The sequence below is a fragment of the Tinamus guttatus genome, unplaced genomic scaffold (genome assembly GCF_059628265.1).
Source record: "Tinamus guttatus ecotype Peru unplaced genomic scaffold, ASM5962826v1 Tinamus_guttatus_pri_ptg000287l, whole genome shotgun sequence".
NCBI lineage: Eukaryota > Metazoa > Chordata > Aves > Tinamiformes > Tinamidae > Tinamus > Tinamus guttatus.
The window spans coordinates 351,354-368,282 of NW_028288821.1; the positions used below are offsets into that span (position 1 = coordinate 351,354).

Sequence of the window (16,929 nt, forward strand, 5' to 3'; positions counted from 1 at the left end):
AGACGGCCCATCTGGAAACACGGCCCACCTGGAAACCCGGCACCAGACTTGAGGAAAGCCACAAGCAATCATCCAGACAGTTTGTTCATTTTCTCTAAACTTTATTGGCACTGTAGGAAGAACAAGGTATGGATTTTAACAACTCCTCTAAATAAGGGAAAAAAAAAAAAACTTAATATCAAGGCTCTTTGCAGGTAACCACATGGACCCATGAACCACCCCCCACAAGGAATTAATTTTTTAATAAAAACTAGTAAAAAAAAAAAAAAAAAAAAAGGTCAAAAAAAAACCCCCCAAACCCTCAACATAACTTACAGCAACAAAAAAACAAAACAAAAAAACCCACAATACCACAAGCCAGGCAAACATTTGTTAAAGTAATTCCCTCCCCCCAAGCCTAAGAGGAGTATTTATCCAATTAATTTGGAACAGGGAGAGGAAGAAAAATTCACTATATTCTAAAAAATAAAAAAAAAACATATCTAGAAATCTCACTGTAATACTGAAAGCTTCTTACATTAGTTTTTTTTGTTTTTTTTTTTTGCAAAATATCATCTCTTTACAATACAGTATACATTTCCAAAGGATGGGAGACATAAAAGTATCCTCTCTCCCATTACTAATATTTTCTAATTGTGCATAGCTAGAAATATTGAAATCAAATACCATTAGATACCACTTTTAACATAATACTGGTTAAGAGGAGGGCAGGGCTGAAACAACTACACAAGGAGTTAGGTGGACTCACTGGCACAACCCGTTCTATTCCTGCATTGGACCATTCGGAATTAGAACGATAAAAAAAAAAAAAAAAACCTATAAACAGAAGTCACGCCAGCATTGCAATACACAAGTTCAGCAGTATTGTGTGACCCATCAAAGCAGAAAGAGGTTTACTGGTTTATTATTTGAACACATATTCCAGGCACCGTACATCTTCTCATTAGGAAATTGTTAAAATGTAATAAGGGCTTTTTCCCTACCAGATGCACCAGTAGTTGCCATGGGCAGAGCAGAAGTGCTGAGAACCAGCTTTAAAGCACCAGAACAGAAGTGTAATGGTTGTTTGTTCCCCAGTAATGAGACTCATGTAGAGCCAGTGCCAAATACCCTTCAGTAAAGAAATATGCAAATCAGTTCTGACACATTTAACTGCAATCTTTCATTGGTGACATTCAAAGCAGTGGAGCATGTGTTTTTGGCCAGTCAAAGGCTTCCCACATCCCCTCGCCAAAGACACACTGTGTCCAGGGCAGAGAAGGGGGCATCCAAGTGACTCTGCTGGATGCATAGGAGGAGCATAGAGCGATGCTCCCACCAGAGGTTTAGTTGGTTGGCATCTCCACACAGACTCGCATTGCTTAAAACAAAAAAAATAGCACTGGTGAGGTTGTTACTAGCAGCCCAAGGAATTATTGAGGAAATACTGCAGTTTATTAACACTGACATGAACATTTCTTTTTGGCACACTCCCCTTTACCTTTTCCATAAGGTGGGGAGCTGAAAGAGCTCTTGCATATTCAGATGGTTTCCTTCTATCACTATGATCAGTGATACTACAGACAAAATAGAGGCATCCACAAAACCAAGAATGTTTTAAAGATTTAAGATCATGCTAGGCAAGATGTTATAGGCTAACCTGATGACTTCCTATAGGGACAGGCTAATCCAGGGCAAGCAAAGCAAAGGAGAACTCCATTTGAGATGGACTGACTCCCTTTGTGAGAAGCCTCTCGTAAAGTTGGAGATTTCCTTCTATGAAGGATCAAGGCAAAAATCCATTCACCCCTGAGCATACACGGCTGTTCCTTCCCCAGGAATGGAGGAGTCTGGGTAGCTACAGCACAGACAGGAATGGATAGCTTGGAAGACAGGATGTCAAGGGCACTGTTAACTGTCCCAACCTGCTCTCAGGACAAGTCACTGGGGTCTACTTATCTGCAAAGGGGCCTAGCAGGATGTCAGTGAGGATTAAGGCAGTAGCCAGAAAAATGCTTTGTGGTCCTTTCCCCTCTGATGCTAGGAAGCTAGGAAGATATATTCAGACCTGTACATGACCCAAGAACAAAAGTAATTTTTGGTCCCCAGCTTCTCATTGCTTAAACTAGGTATAATTATAAAAAGTAAAGACAACTGAGCTACAGTAGATCTATACGCAGTCATAAGGCACCAGTGACTATGTGTTAAAAAGGCCTCTTCTCGACACCTGAAATCCCACTCCACAACCAGGAGGGAAACACAACTACAACAAGTTTTAGTTCTTTGCGTTTCTCCCTATCCCTCCAGGTTTCCACTGGTGACCCCAAAATGGAAGGCAATGTTCTTTAGCTACTTCTGCTTCACTGGTTACATTCAAGTCAGACAAGCAACAGTAAACAAAGCAATTTACCCAGAGGAAAACACTTCTTCTGGAAAACAGGAAGGTGATGGTCCAAAACACACTTCAGTGGAAATACTCCAAAGGCCTCCACATGATTAGAAGATTCAAAACTTCATCATTAAAAAAAAAAAAAAAAAGAGCTAACACCATCAGGTGTCATAAAAGACATTATTAACACCACTGTTTAGCTATTTTGCCTGCTTAAGTTTTAAGGACAAAAGCTTTGGTCTTTTAAAACAAAGTCTGCATTATACCACCAACTCTTACTCCTTATCTCCAGCCTCCCCTTCTCAACTACATGAGTCATACCTTGTATAAAGGCAGAAATTTAGACTGTGGCCATTAAGCTTAATATTGAAGTTTGCGCAAGTTAGTAGAAAGGCACGGTGTCAAACTGTAGCAGTTTACTCAAAGTAAATCAGTCAAAGTATCTGCTGGCCTCTTTACCCAGTGGCAGAGAGCAGCAACACAGCTGCTTCGACAAGCGATGCAAAACTAAATGCAATGAGACTTCACCCAAAGCCAAGCGATTTCAATTTTTCCCCAATATAAGCTTGTGTTCCCCAGCCACCCCCAGGAAGATGCAGATGTTGGCTTTCCTCTGTTGCTGAACTGCAGCACTTGCCCAAAACTCTATAAATAAGACCATGGTCACTCTTCTGTAGTGGTTCCAGCGCAGCACGATTACGAGTGAGTGATGGGAGAAGAAGGGAGAAGGGGGAGAAGAGTGCAGGGCGGCCAGTGCAGGGGAGAGTTTACATGGACTCAAACTCATCGATGCGCTGCTTGGTGTTGCCCTGTCGAATCTGGCGGAGGGTCTTGTACTTGTCTCGGCCCAGTCGCATGTTCTCAGCATGGATCATGTCATTGGCTGTCTTCTTGGTTTCATCCCGAGCGTTTGCCAGCTCTGAGGAAAGAGCCTTTGGGGACAGGAAACAGACACAAAGGGGTTAGCATATGGCCTCCTCTCAGGAAGAGGCTTTCTCATCCAGCTTTCCTAAGGGTTCAGTACCCACAGAAACAAGAAACTTCACCTGACTAAGTTAATGTCTTTCCTTAATATTTGAAGGTGTAAAGCACCAAATACGCCTGTCCTGTTTATCTTTGTCTAGCACAAGGAAAAGAACAATCATCAGTCTACTTCAGATAGAGAGTAGGAAAGCCTGGTGGAGGGATCCCTAGGGACATTAGGAATGTCCTGACAAAGTATGGAATTACTAGCCTTCTGAAGTCTACTGTGGAAGACAAAGGGCAGTTCTGTCAATCTGCCTGTGCAAAGCCACCACAGCATGAGGCAGAACAAGCAGACACTACTTCAGTCAGTACAGAATACAACAAAGCGAGTGGGAAGAGTCAACAGCAGGACACTGCTGATCCTTGCAGCAAGGAGGGGCAGCATTGCCCATCCACCTCATGCTGGCTGTTAGTGGGCTGCTCTCAGGCTTTAACAGTGCAAATTAGTCAGGGAGTTACTGACAGCTGCTTGATAGAAACTGGACCAAGTCCTACAATTCACTGCAGCCAGGGCTAGGAGCAGCTGTCAGAAAGCTGGCACGACTCACGGCAGTATGCTGCATCTGACAGATGCTGTTTCTTGGCACCACTCAGAAATGCTTCACTATTACCCATGAAATGGAAGTCAAGTGCCAGGAGACAAGATCTGCCACACATTTCTGTGGTTACTAAACTAACTGGTAAGATCAGGATTCCTTTCTTTCTGAACAGTGATACCTGCCAGCTGCATTAGTGGCAAGAACAGAGGCAACCCCCAGACACACAGGCTCTCTCTGCTGCCAACTTTTTACCTTCAAGTGTTTCTGGACCCGTTCGTTCTTCTCCGCCTCAGTGGTGCGCTCCTCCTCGCTGCGGTCCTTGATGGTGGCCTCCGACCGTAGCTCTGCACTGGCCTCTGCAGCATTTTCATCCTGCTCATCATCATGCTCGTTCTCAGAGTGCATGGGCTCAGCGACGTGCGGGGTGCTCATGGCAGTCTTCAACTCCTCTTTGGTCTTTTCAAGGTCCTCCTGCACCATCTGTGCCTGCAGTAAGACAGCCATATGGCTTAGACACTGTAGATAAGGCTTCTTCACAGTGCAAGAGACTTTTGCCCAAAAGCAGTATGCAGGAGCACTACCTGGTGCATGTAGCAAGCCCTGCAGCTACTGCACACTGAAGTGATATCAATCATCTGCAAAACCTTCTGCGGACTCACATTTCAGAGCTTTGAAGAACAGTTACAATTCATGGAAGATAAGCCAAACTAATAAGGCTATTTCTATTTGGAACTAGAATAAGACACTCATTTCACCAGGAAGAACAATGCTGTGCATTTGCAAATGTGGCAAAATACTGGAATAGTGTGGCAAGTCGCACACACACACAAAAAAATGAAGACCAGGAAAAGTATAGTTGTTGTCTGGATTCTGTTTTACCTTCTGTTGCCACTCCTGGGCCTCACTCTCCTTCTTCTGCCTGGCCAGCTCCAGCTGTGTGATCCTAGCTGTGAGTTCTGCCATCTCAGCGGCCTACAAAAGAAAGGCTTTTAGGGGGAACAAAACCCAGATTGCTGCTAAATAATGTTGAATCCAAATCCCAAATAAAATCGGTATCTTTAACACTCTTTTGATAAGGAGAAAGCCTTTTGTATTCTTCAGTCCCATTGATATCTCTGTAATTCAAGGAAATAGGAAGCTAAAAATACTTTTTATTCCTCCCCCCCACCCCACCCCCAGAAATACAGATCTCACTTCTTTGAACCCGAGCCACGGAAGGCAATTTATGAGCTCCACATTGCTTTCAGCATTGCCTACAAGTGCATGCAAAGTGCACTATAAGACAGATATACTGCACAAATACACCTGCGTTTAGGCACAAGCTCATTTGCCTGAGGTTTAAAAATAAAGAAACAAGGTATGTCTTCCGCCGTATTCATAGTGCTCTGAAAGCTGCCACCATCTTCCCTGCCAGATTTTCAGTTCACTCACCAGTTGTTCCTGAGTCTTTTGCTGATCATGGGATGCTTTCAGGAGGGCCTCCTTTGCCTCCTCGGCTTCTCGACGCTCTTTAGCCAGTTTCTCTGCTTCCTCCTGAGCTCGTTTCCTCTCCTGCTCCAGCTCCATGGCCCTGCGTGTCTGTTCTTCCAGTTCTGAGAAGACAGAAGAGCGTGTTTGAAGAGAGACCAAGTACAGAATGACTGTAGAAGATGCCCTCACCTCCGACTCCCAGATAAAGGTTTCCCTTCACAGGATCAGGCCAAGGAGACATTCAAGCAATTGTCCCCTTTCCTCCCTTCACATACAGCTGGAGCTGGAGGCAGGCCTGTTCAAGGCCAGGAGATTACTTGCCTAACAGGATTTGGGGGAAAGTACTCAGACCAAAATGGTGCCTTTAGAGGCAGAGAAGCACACAGGGGTTTGCCAGATAATGCTGGCCAAGCAATTAGGCAGCAAAGACCAGAGAGCTGGCCAATGCAACAGGCACTATGCTTCCCCACTTCTTCTGCTCACAGGGGTGCTAGGATAAAGCTCCCAGCCAGCACACACAGGGTGCCCTGGCTCAGCCTGGCTCATCCTCAGTGCAAGCTTCAATGCAAGTTTCAGCAGCTGCACACTGAGACCTTCAGACATCCAACTCAATTCAGCAAAAACAAGGCCCTAGCACAACAGTGGAGAGCCAAATGGCTCAGAGAGTCTTCTCACTCGGAACATGCAGCTAGGAAATACTCTGGTGTTCTCGTATTACCTTGCTGAGCTTTCTTGGTTTGCTCCTCAATTTGCTTGAGTCTCTCCATTAACTCCTCCTTCTCACGTTCAATCTTCTCCTTCTCCTTTTCTGCCAACTCCCTCTTCTTCTTCTCATTCTCCAACAGGGCTCTGATGAAGGGGGAAAAAAATCACAATGCAGTTTAGCATTAACAACTGCTCAAAGTGGGGCACTTCCTGGTGAAGCTGTGAGCACACTACTGTAGCACTGAGCTGCTTAGCTTTAATCTAGCTGAAATCCTTTGAAGTCCAATGCAGAAAGAAAAGCCCTGCCAAATGTAGGGGCATCCATGCTGTTAGGGGGCACCCATAAGAGCAATGCTGCCAAGGAAAAACTCGTATCAAACCTCAGATGAGTTCTGGCAAATAGATGGACATATATTTAACTCAAGAGCCTGACAGTGGGTTACCCTTGTAATGAGTGCTATTTTCATCAATCTGTTTGATCTACTGAAGCATAAAGCACTCTGCCCCACAGCTGGCTCAAGTAGATTAGTAGTAAGGTGCTTTTGGCAATTTCACTAGCGCATGATGTTACCGTGCAGTGCTCAACCAAGCCCAAGTCGTGCAGAACCCCACCAACCTCTCCATCTGTTTCTGATGCTTCTCCTCACGAGCCTGTGCCTTCATCTGCTGCACCTCAATGGTATCTGGTTTGCGCCTGCGCATGTAGAGCTCGTGGTTCCCCATGCAAAGCGCCAGGATTCGCTTGTTAATCCGTAACCGAGGGGCGTAGAATACAAAGTCCTTGGAATAAGGAGAAGGCAGCATTAAGAATTAGTCCTTCAGTAGAAACAGTCCTCTGTGAATACAATGCATCTCAAAACCCTGAACTTCCTAGAATCATTAGCCAGCTTTTCTCACCAGTATCTAGTTTATCAGCAGTGGTAATCAGACACCTGTCTTTCAGGAATGAATTTCAACCGGTAAGTGCATGCAGGGCCGAAGTGCCCAAGTTGCTGCTACAGCATGCTGTGCTTCACTGCAAAGCATTTCTAGTACATAGAGTACATAGAGACTTGGATTCACGATTATTACAAACACAATCACACCTGGTTTACCAGACATACTGAAACACTGACTTGCCCCTCACCATTCCACTTTTTTTTTTTAAAAAAAAAAAAAAAAGAGAGAGTACTCTTGCCAGCTACTTGAAGTGTAATGTTTTTTCTTATGCCAGAATAGGTGTTAAACATTATGTCCCGTGGATAAATAACTTTGCTCTGTTAACAAGGAGCAACAGTAAATGTTTTCCAAGCAGCAGTGACACAGGCGACCAGAGGAAAAAGAGGTATCAGAAGACACCCAAAAAATTAAGGGACCTTGAAGATGAGACCAAGCTGAATTATTTCATTTAAAATAATAATAATTATTATTAAAAAATGTTCCTAGCATACCGTACAAGATCATCTTACACTTCAGCTACAGATAGGGTGACAAAAACTACGTTTGAGGAAGAATTGCAGAAGATTTTCCTGCACGCTACTAAATCCAGTAGGCTTAAGCGGAAGCATTCATTTTTAACATAAGTGCCTCTAACCTTTAACAGTAGCAGCAGAGAACTGAGTAGGTTTAAGAGAACCAGAATCCCAAAGCCAAGAGCCTACCTCTTCCACTGTCTTGGAACAGCTTAAAATTAGGCTGAACAATATTCTCCTCTCCTTATCAGGACTAAACACTATCTATTTGCTATTACGGCCATCCTGCGCATACTGCCCCAAACAGATCAGGGAGTAAGTAATCTCTTTATTATTGATAATGAGATTACACAAAGTAAAAAGCCAGATCACTCAACAATAACAAAGTGCTCAAAGTTTTTTAAAAACATATATATATTTCAAGTTGTTTCTTACTGGTGCTTTCTTGTCAATAGGCTTGATAACAAACTTCTTGTCATTAAATGAGATATTTCTGATCTCACTCCAAGGGAATCCAATTTTCGGTGTTAGCCTGCAGAAATGGAAAGCAAAGGAGATAGATGTCCCAAGTCATTCCAAATTCTTGACCTATAGTGCAAAGCCTAGAATTCTGCCAGATCAGCCCTCACAGTATTACAATACTCTACTACTGACTGGAAACAGCAAATAAAATAGGAGATACATAAACACAAGCTACAAACATAGGAAGCGGCTCTTCAACACCCGCCTTTTATTTTTTCCCTCCTCTTTTCCCTTCCTCTCCTTCTTAATATAAAACTGAGGAGCTTATCTGTGGCAGGAAGGCTTGCAATGATGCAAGTGAAACGAAAGCAACATGTTTCACATCACTTTTTTAAATAGTGGATTGACTATCAGATTTTTCTAAGTGACAAATACAGCCAAGAACAATCCAGAGATAGTAGGGTTTAAGATACTTGACTTCCAAAAAAGATTACTTTGAATATTCCTTTGTACTGGAAAGAAGCTGAAGGCAGTGGCAAAAATAGGTTTATTACCTGTCATTCTGCTCATAAATGTTGAGTCCAAGAGCATCTACACCTAGCCACAGTTCAGAGCCCTTCTTGTTCTTAATGCTAAAGTAGTTCACACCATACATTTCCAGATCCTGTGCAATTTTCAGGTACTCCAGGACAGCATCTTCCCTGCAATACGCAAAAAGAAAGCAGACATTCCTTTCTCAGTCCATTTTAGTCACTAGAGTGAAAAGGTACTGTCTTCCTAGAGGCACAGAACAGCAACAACCTGGAAAAGTTTTAAGTATCTCACCCTAGAAGACAGCAGTGGATAAGCTCAGCAAGTTTAGCTTTATTATATTACAGTCAGTCCATGGAAACTAGCAAGGGTAGAGGTGCAGGAACCTCATTTTTCTTTAGCAGAATAACCTGAGGAAGGCCAGCAGTCAGCCTGGAGGAGTTATGATTGATGCTACACTGATGTTACGCACTAACATATTTTACACTATTTTACATTTAGCAGTGCCACACTGCATCCCTTACCTAATCATTCCTCGGTGTTCCTCGTGCCACACCTGGATCCTCTCCTCCCACTGGTCCTTGTTGAGTTTGTGCTGCTCTAGAACCCTGGAAAGGAAATGGCATCACGTCAGAAGAGCACATGGGATGTTTGAGACCAACCACTACATCTACAAACATGCAGGTCACATTGCTCTTGAGCAACTTCACCGAGTATTCCATCAGCCCACAGTTCTTTCCCACAGGTGGCCCAAGCACAAGGCGAGGCAGGGAAACAGGTAAATATTCACACTTCCATCAAATCCCACTCATTTGTGTTTCTTCTACCATTATATCTTGATTTTTCAGAGCTTTTCCCACTACTTCCAAATACAGTTTCTTTAGTACCTACAGAATTCTTAAGATTAAAGGTCTTAAGTGAATACCAATGCCCACATTCATGAAAAGATACAACGCTGGGTTTCCTTCTATATAGGCCAATCAAGACCAAAAAAAAAAAAAATCCCAAGCCCTTTAGGGCACAGAAACTCCAAAACCACCAGGTTTACCTACCTCTGCGGGAGCAGTTTGTCACTAGCAAGGTAGCCAGGCTTATGCACCTCTTTATTAAAGTCACCATATTTTGACTGGACAGCATAAGAAGCCAGGAGGACAGCTGTTTCTGGAGGGCAATAAATGTCATCATTCAGGATTGCCTCCTTCACTTGGAGGAAGAAGAGGCGCTGTGTGATGTCCTGGATCAGCTCCTCTGCCACGTCCTCTGGATAGAACTTGGCTCGGAATTTGAAGAGCAGGGGACTCTCCTTGCGTACATCCTGTGCCGTAACCTGCAACAGAATTGATCAGGTTTTACAGGCAATGTACCAACTGAGTGGAGTAGAAAGAAAAAGAATATAAGCGTGTGTTAGAAAGAAAACCTCCTTTCCAGTACAGAAGTGAGCATACAGAGAAGTCTAAAATTTTCACTCCCTGATGGTAAACATCTCACCCTCCTCCCACAGCATTTATAGCAAGCCATAAGTCCTCACAAGATGAGCTATTTTCCAGGTTTCTCTCCAGTCAAGATGCTCACAGGAGCACTACATTAGCCTCTATAGGGAAGGATAACAGATCTGGCTGAATAACAGACAGGACTACATGCAGGCAGAACAGACTAGGCCCCATGTCTCCTCCTTCCTTGGGAGACCTGAAGAAAGGCAGTGCCAATTTGTTAATCTCAACACATTTCCAGTTTTCAGAGAAGTAAGAATAGAACCCTGACATGAATACTAGATCCAGCCCCGTTCTGCAAGAAATAGGAGCCCAGAACAGATGAAAGCTTGATGCAAACATACCTTTTTGTTCAGTTTCAGCCATGTTGAGAAGCCCTTGGTGTCCTGATACTGAAGTCCGAAGAACCAAACCTCTCTTAAGCCAATTGTCTTCACAACCTGGAGAGAGAAAAAAAAAAAAAAGAAAAAAAAAAAAGATTATTAGCAAGAGTCCCTGCTAGCAGCAGAAAGCACATTATCAATTAGGCCTTTCTAGTTCTCCTCTGAACTTGTGTCCTGCTTCCCCTGCTACTATGCCAATACAAAGATACTAGAGCATCCAAGGGGAGCGTCCCAAGTGGGAGATGTACTCCATTCATCCATCTCCCACACCTTGAAGTTTTGTTGCTATCTAAAAGCAACAGCTTGGAATGCTGTTTTGAGCAACCTTATAAGCCAACGTAACAGGCCAAAACGAGATGCAGTGGGTTGACAGCTGCAATACTACCAGAAATTAACACTTCACTTCAGGTACACCCCTCATTCATCAAAAAATGCACTATTTCTGGGCAAGACATGGTTCACACTGCATATCTTATTGGGTTGTGCTGTTCTAACATTTGTACTTGACTTGAAGCTATAGACGGGCTTTTTATTCAGTTGCTTAATGCCTGGCACTCTGAGAAGGTACTGCAGTAAATCAACACACTTCCTTGTGCCAGGGCAAGGACCTACCACAGGTATTACCTGCACTGGTATGCAAGCTCTCTCCTTAGTCACTGTCTGAGCACACTATAGATGCACATATAGATGTGTAAATAAAAGTTAAGGGTTCAGACCCTACAGACCGCAAGGCTCTACAGAGCCTTGAGTGTGGAGTAAACAAGGCAAGTGGGTCACACAACCTCCACTTGTGACGTGCATGTGTCACACAGGAGGATACACTCTGTTAAGGGGCATTAAAAATCGCCACACACGTATTGAGAGGGAAAGATACAAAGAAAGGAAGCAAGGTTGTCCTGCCGCCTGAGAAATGCTTTGTTCCCAACAGCACTGGCATCCAAAGGGATGATAGCTCACCCTGGCTGCACGTGTCTGCTTGCCTTGCTCTTCTGTCAGTGGCTTAAGCCAGGGAGCTCAGCACACTGAATCAACAGTGAGGAGGGGAATACACCATGCCACAGCCCCGCACAAAGGGCTTTTATTCGCAGTGGAGAAGCCTGCATAGCAACAGCAGTGACAACTGGCTGGACGTGGAGGAGAGACAGTGCTGCAGACTCAACATCACATCCCCAACTGCTACTGAGTCACCCCAAAGTGCAACATAGCTCCAGCTCTGCTAAAGCAAGGCATATTCTTGCTTGTTGTCCGAGTTGGACTTGGACTTCATCTGAAGCTGCTCTTTACATGGACATAAAGAAGGAGAAAGGGTATTCCTCCTCTGCCCATCCTGGCTTTATGGGGCTATTTACATCCTTTAGACAAGAGAAAAAGGCAAGGAAAAGAGAGCTTTCTATAGCCACAAACAATCGAGTATTGCAATTACGAGACCAAATATCAGATATCTGCTTTTGCACAGAGCGTTTGGATTCCAGATTAACTACAGAGGTTTCAGAAAATCAAACAATCACTGGTAGGGGCTATAGGCAAATGAAAGCTGGCACAGGGGAATACAAAGAGTACTGTTTAACACAGACTACTTAAACACACAAGTTTAGTCTGTAGGTTGGATAGAGTGCCATCCTCCTCTGCCAAGAAGGATGCCAAGCTTGTGTTTAGTCTGCAGGGCTTGGTCTTCAACAACAACAGACTACTGGCAACCTTTAATTCCAGTTGTGTCACAGTACCTTCACCAGCTGTCAAAAGGCCCTTCAAGCATCATTAGCTTAAAATTGCACCTGCTAAGTAATTAAGTCTTCCTTCCTATGCCTTCAGGGAAGCGGTGCATTTCTGGTAACCTTACAGTCATTTTCATCACTTAGAGAAAACCTAAACACATGACCACTCTTTTCAAGCATTTAGGAGAAAAAGGTAACCTGCTTTCCTACTTCTCGTTTTTCTTACCCCTCTTTTCTCAGGTCTACTTTTTTTCTACACTTTTTTCTACTTCCATCCTCATCTTGAGGTACATGCCTTTCTCCCCTGCATTCTTATTAATACATGATGCCACAAAGCAGGAGCACAAGTAGGCCTCTTAAATGTAAAATTCAGCGTCACACAATCCTTATGGTTGGAAAAGACCCTCAAGGTCATCAAGTCAAACCATAAGCCCTTCAGCACCCTGCCTGTTAAATCATGTCCTTAAGTGCCTCATCTACCCGTTTCTTGAACACTGCCAGGGACAGTGACTCCACCACTTCCCTAGGCAGCCAGTTCCAATGCTTGACTACTCTTTCCATGAAGAAATTCTTCCTTATGTCTAACCTGAACCTCCCCTGCTGCAACTTGAGGCCATTTCCTCTTGTTCTATCTGTAGTTATTCTGGAGAAGAGATCGACCCCCACCTCACTATAACCTCCTTTCAGGTAGTTGCAGAGAGCGATAAGGTCACCTCAGAGCCTCCTCTTCTCCAGACTAAATAACCCCAGGCCTCTCAGCTGCTCCTCATAAGCTCTGTGCTCCAGCCCCTCCACCAGCTTCGCTGCCCCTTTTTTGGACACCCTCAATGTCTTTCCTACAATGAGGGGCCCAAAACTGAACACAGGATTCGAGGTGCAGCCTCACCAGCGCCAAGTACAGGGGACAATCACTTCCCTAGTCCTGCTGGCTACACTGCTCCTGATACAAGCTGAGAGGCCATTGGCCTTCTTGGGCACCTGGCAGCTGGCTCATGTTCAGTCAGCCATCGACCAACACCCCGAGATCCCTTTTTGCGGTGCAGCTCTCCAGCTTCTCTGCCCCAAGCCTGTAGCACTGCATGGGCTTGTTGTGACCCCAGTGCAGGAGCTGACCCTTGGCCTTGTTGAACCTCACACAGTTGGCCTCGGCCCATCGATCTAGTCTGTCCAGATCCCCCTGCAGAGCCTTCCCACCCCCAAGCAGACCAACTCTTCCTCCCAGCTTGGTGTCATCTGCCAGGTTGCTGAGGGTGTCCTCCATCCCCTCATCCAGATCGTTGATAAAGATATTAAAGGGGACCATCCCCAGCACTGACCCCTGGGGAACACTGCTTAGGGCCAGCCACCCGCTGGATTTAACTCTATTCACCAACCACTCTATGGGCCCGGCCACCCAGCAAAGAGTACACTGGTCTCAGCCATGAGATGTCAGCTTCTCCAGGAAAAGGCAGTGGGGGGACTATGTCAAAGGCCTCACTGAAGTCTGAGCAGACCTCAGCCACAGCCTTTCCCTCAGCCACTAGGCAGGTCACCTGGTCATATAAAGAGATCAGGGTGGTGAGGGGCAGGAGCTGCCTTTCATGAATTCATGTTGGCTGGACCTGATACTCTGGTTGTCAACGCACATGCTGTGTGATGACCCTCAAAATGACCTGCTCCATAACTTTGTCCGATAGCAAGGTCAGACTGACAGGCCTATAGTTCCCCAGATCCTCCATCTAACCCTTCTTGTAGATGGGCATTACACTGGCAAGTGTCCAGTCATCTGGGACCCTTCTGGTTGACCAGGACCACTGATAGATGATGGAAAGCAGCTTGGTGAGCACTTTTACTGGCTCTCAGAACCCCTTGCATGGATCCCATCTGACCCCACAGACTTGTGAGTGTCCAAGTGGAATAGCAGGTAACTGACTGCTTAAATCAATATCAGGTTGATGACTGCCCTCATTCTCAGCCCATGAAATAGCACCACCACATTCATTTGCACATGTAGAACCTACACAAAAAGGGAAAAGACAAGCACACAGACAGAGGGGAAGACACTCAGCTGTGGCCATGCCCCTGCTCCGGAGATCAGCACACTAGGCAATACCACAGCACTTAAAAGCTGTCTTGAGCACCACCTGCTTAAAAATGAAGAGCTCTTGATCCCCTATCTACATAATGGACCAAGCAGCCAATGAACCTCTGTGAGAAAACTATCAGTAAGCCACAGGGCTGCAGGAGCTGGTGGCACACCTGCAGTTTCATAGTTCTCTTGTGCAGGTTAGCAAACAAGGCACTTACCAGTGGAGTGTTATTAATCATGCTGCTCTTAGTGACACTCACACACTCTGTGCTGTTACACAAGCTCCTTTCCTCAATTAGATCTGATGGAAGTGTAAGTAATCGTCAGCAGTCCCAGGCTTTATTTGGCTTCATTTTCTCCACCAATTGTGATAGGGAAAAGAAGGAAGCCTTCTCTCAACTATCATTGAAAGTTAAACACAACACTGAGAACCAGTAATTTAAATGTTCAGGCATATTAAGCCCAAAATCAAGTGTGGGTGGAAAGGATTACAGATAAGAAAGGAATTTATAAGAAGAAAGTTTATTTTAGTTGCATTGATAATTAGGAATCACACTGTTTTGTTTTATTTTGTTTTGGGTTTTTTTGCTTACAGTTTCATATATTCAAAGATCCAAAAGTAGCTCAGCAATAATCATATTTTAAGAAAGAAAAAGAATTGCTGTTGAATAATGCTATGGATTTGTACCTTGGTTGCATTTGCAAGGCCAGTACCATGTTAGACTATTCAAGAACTAACAAGATTTCATCCAGGTACAAAGTTACAGAAAGGTGATATGCATTGCCATTTTATGGGATAAGAATGGAGGAAGGAAAAAAAAAAAGAAAAGCTTATAATCTAACCCAAAGCTAGATCACACTGTGATACAGCTGATGCCTTCCAAGCAAGATTTTTTTTTTTTTTTTAATTTGCAAATCTTTAGTCTGGTTGAAGGCAGAGAAGATACTTTAGAAGATTAAAGGCCAGGAATGAAGTAATTCAGGACAAGCCACTATCACTTGTGCTGGTTCTCTTTTCTAATCTTCTTAAGCTGTCTGTGCAAGGCTATCATGCCTCAAGCATTTAGATCATGAGATAACCTGTGAACTACTACTACTGTCCTTTTAAGCCTTATTCCTATTAATTCACAGCAAATAATTTTGCTTAAAGCTCAAACTCCCCAAATAATTTGTAATATCTAGAAAAAAATTAAAGAATGTATACCCTGGAGAAAAGGGGGGGGGAAAAAAAGTGTTTTTGTTGTAATGCTACAGTTTAAGATATTTATGATTCAAAACAGATAAGATTTGTTTACTGGATCATTGTTTAGTTCTTTAGCTTGTAGACCTTGAGTAACAGGAGAGAGAGAGAAAAAAAAAAAAATAAGATGTTCTGAGTGTCAGGGCTGCCTGTGGCTTTTCTGTGCTGGAAAGTCGTCTTCCACACACCCAAACCAATCAATTCACATTATTAGAAGCTTTCCCATTTCCATTATTCTGTGGATGACTAATTGAAATATTCACCAAGCTGCAGACCTGCCTGAGCCTTCCTTCTAATTAGAATTAAGCTCAAAGACAGGTTTAAATTTATGGAAACCACAGTTCTTATAACTCCTCGCAGCCCCAGGATGATGCATTACAACATTAGCCAAGATGGCTCCAAATCTATTACCTGTCCCTTAACTCTGAGCTCTGATTTTGCATCTACATAGTCATATACATGGAAAACTTTTCAGAAGACCCATTAATGGCTACACAAAACATAGTGGTTAATTGTCAGGGTTCACAGAGTATCACTCTCATCACAGCGCTTTAAGCTTGTCAGGTAATCCTGCTCATTTGGTTGTTCCCGATAAAACAATTCAAGATACTCAGGTCATTAACTTGCATTGCTGTTGTCCAAGCAAGGGGTTGGAGCCACTCACAGGACTTGAGGTAGGTCTCCTGGGCCACAAAGTTACTTGCTTGAAAAGTGTGTCTACAGCAGCAACAACAAAAATGAAGAGGTACACTGAGGTAATTAATGCTCCAGAGGGAACACGGGGAGCTCAGAAAAAAATCACACATTAACTTAATTTACTATCAAACTTCCTACTCTGACCAAGCTGTATTAGTGTAGCCTCTTAAGTTAAATCAATCCATATTTTTTAGGTGGGAGTATAAATCTCTCTCTCATGGGTTAATCATCTCTGAAACAAAGCTGTCTACTGAAAAGCACTGGAGCAGGGTCGCCCTACCTGCACGCTCAATATCGCACCTTCAGGACAGAAAAGACATCTCCAATCAGGTGCTGGTTTATAGAGGTGCAGATCAGGCTGGGCTTAAGTACTTAGGTCATGTTAGCTGCTGTCTGTTATGAACTCTGCAGATCTAACAGTAATAAGCCAACTAGTTTGGAAACACTCCCTTCAAAGTTTAACCTATCTCAAAAGGCTAGAGGGGAAAAAAATCCGGCACTTATATCAGTAATGACGTTAGTAGCTATTATGGTTTACAGTCCCTCCATTGCAAGAAGGTCCAATTTAAAGACTTCCGTGTAACTAACATTTCTCCAGTCTCAAATGAGAGGAATAACAGTATTTTGCTAATTGTTTTCACCCACAGTTGAAGAGAAATTGCTTTGAAAAATTAGCAAGCAAGACAGTTAATGACCTCTGAAAACTTTTGAAAAAAGATCATGCCAAACACAGTGTACGTATCAGTGAATATCAGCGTACCTGCAGGCACCTGCAGCTAGTGAGA

At 43.8% G+C, this 16,929-nt stretch overlaps 1 protein-coding gene and 1 long non-coding RNA gene across 2 annotated transcripts in view; both read right to left on the bottom strand.

The window, feature by feature from the left end:
- Window positions 1–1,371: 1,371 nt before the first annotated feature.
- On the bottom strand, window positions 1,372–2,919 carry LOC148594165 (uncharacterized). The gene is made up of 2 exons (XR_015913535.1): window positions 1,565–2,919; window positions 1,372–1,500 (listed from the first exon to the last, which is right to left on the bottom strand). It is a non-coding gene; the product is annotated as an uncharacterized LOC148594165 (long non-coding RNA).
- Window positions 2,920–3,028: 109 nt separating this feature from the next.
- The window catches only part of MSN (moesin), a 46,175-nt gene continuing 32,274 nt past the window's right edge, over window positions 3,029–16,929 (bottom strand). The window contains exons 3-13 of the mRNA XM_088527430.1: window positions 10,387–10,482; window positions 9,605–9,879; window positions 9,077–9,160; window positions 8,576–8,722; window positions 7,995–8,091; window positions 6,725–6,888; window positions 6,122–6,252; window positions 5,365–5,525; window positions 4,813–4,905; window positions 4,186–4,419; window positions 3,029–3,300 (exon numbers count right to left, since the gene is read on the bottom strand). Coding sequence (XP_088383556.1) covers window positions 3,136–3,300; window positions 4,186–4,419; window positions 4,813–4,905; window positions 5,365–5,525; window positions 6,122–6,252; window positions 6,725–6,888; window positions 7,995–8,091; window positions 8,576–8,722; window positions 9,077–9,160; window positions 9,605–9,879; window positions 10,387–10,482 — 1,647 coding nt within the window. The 3' untranslated portion in view covers window positions 3,029–3,135. The remainder of the gene's footprint in view (window positions 3,301–4,185; window positions 4,420–4,812; window positions 4,906–5,364; window positions 5,526–6,121; window positions 6,253–6,724; window positions 6,889–7,994; window positions 8,092–8,575; window positions 8,723–9,076; window positions 9,161–9,604; window positions 9,880–10,386; window positions 10,483–16,929) is intronic.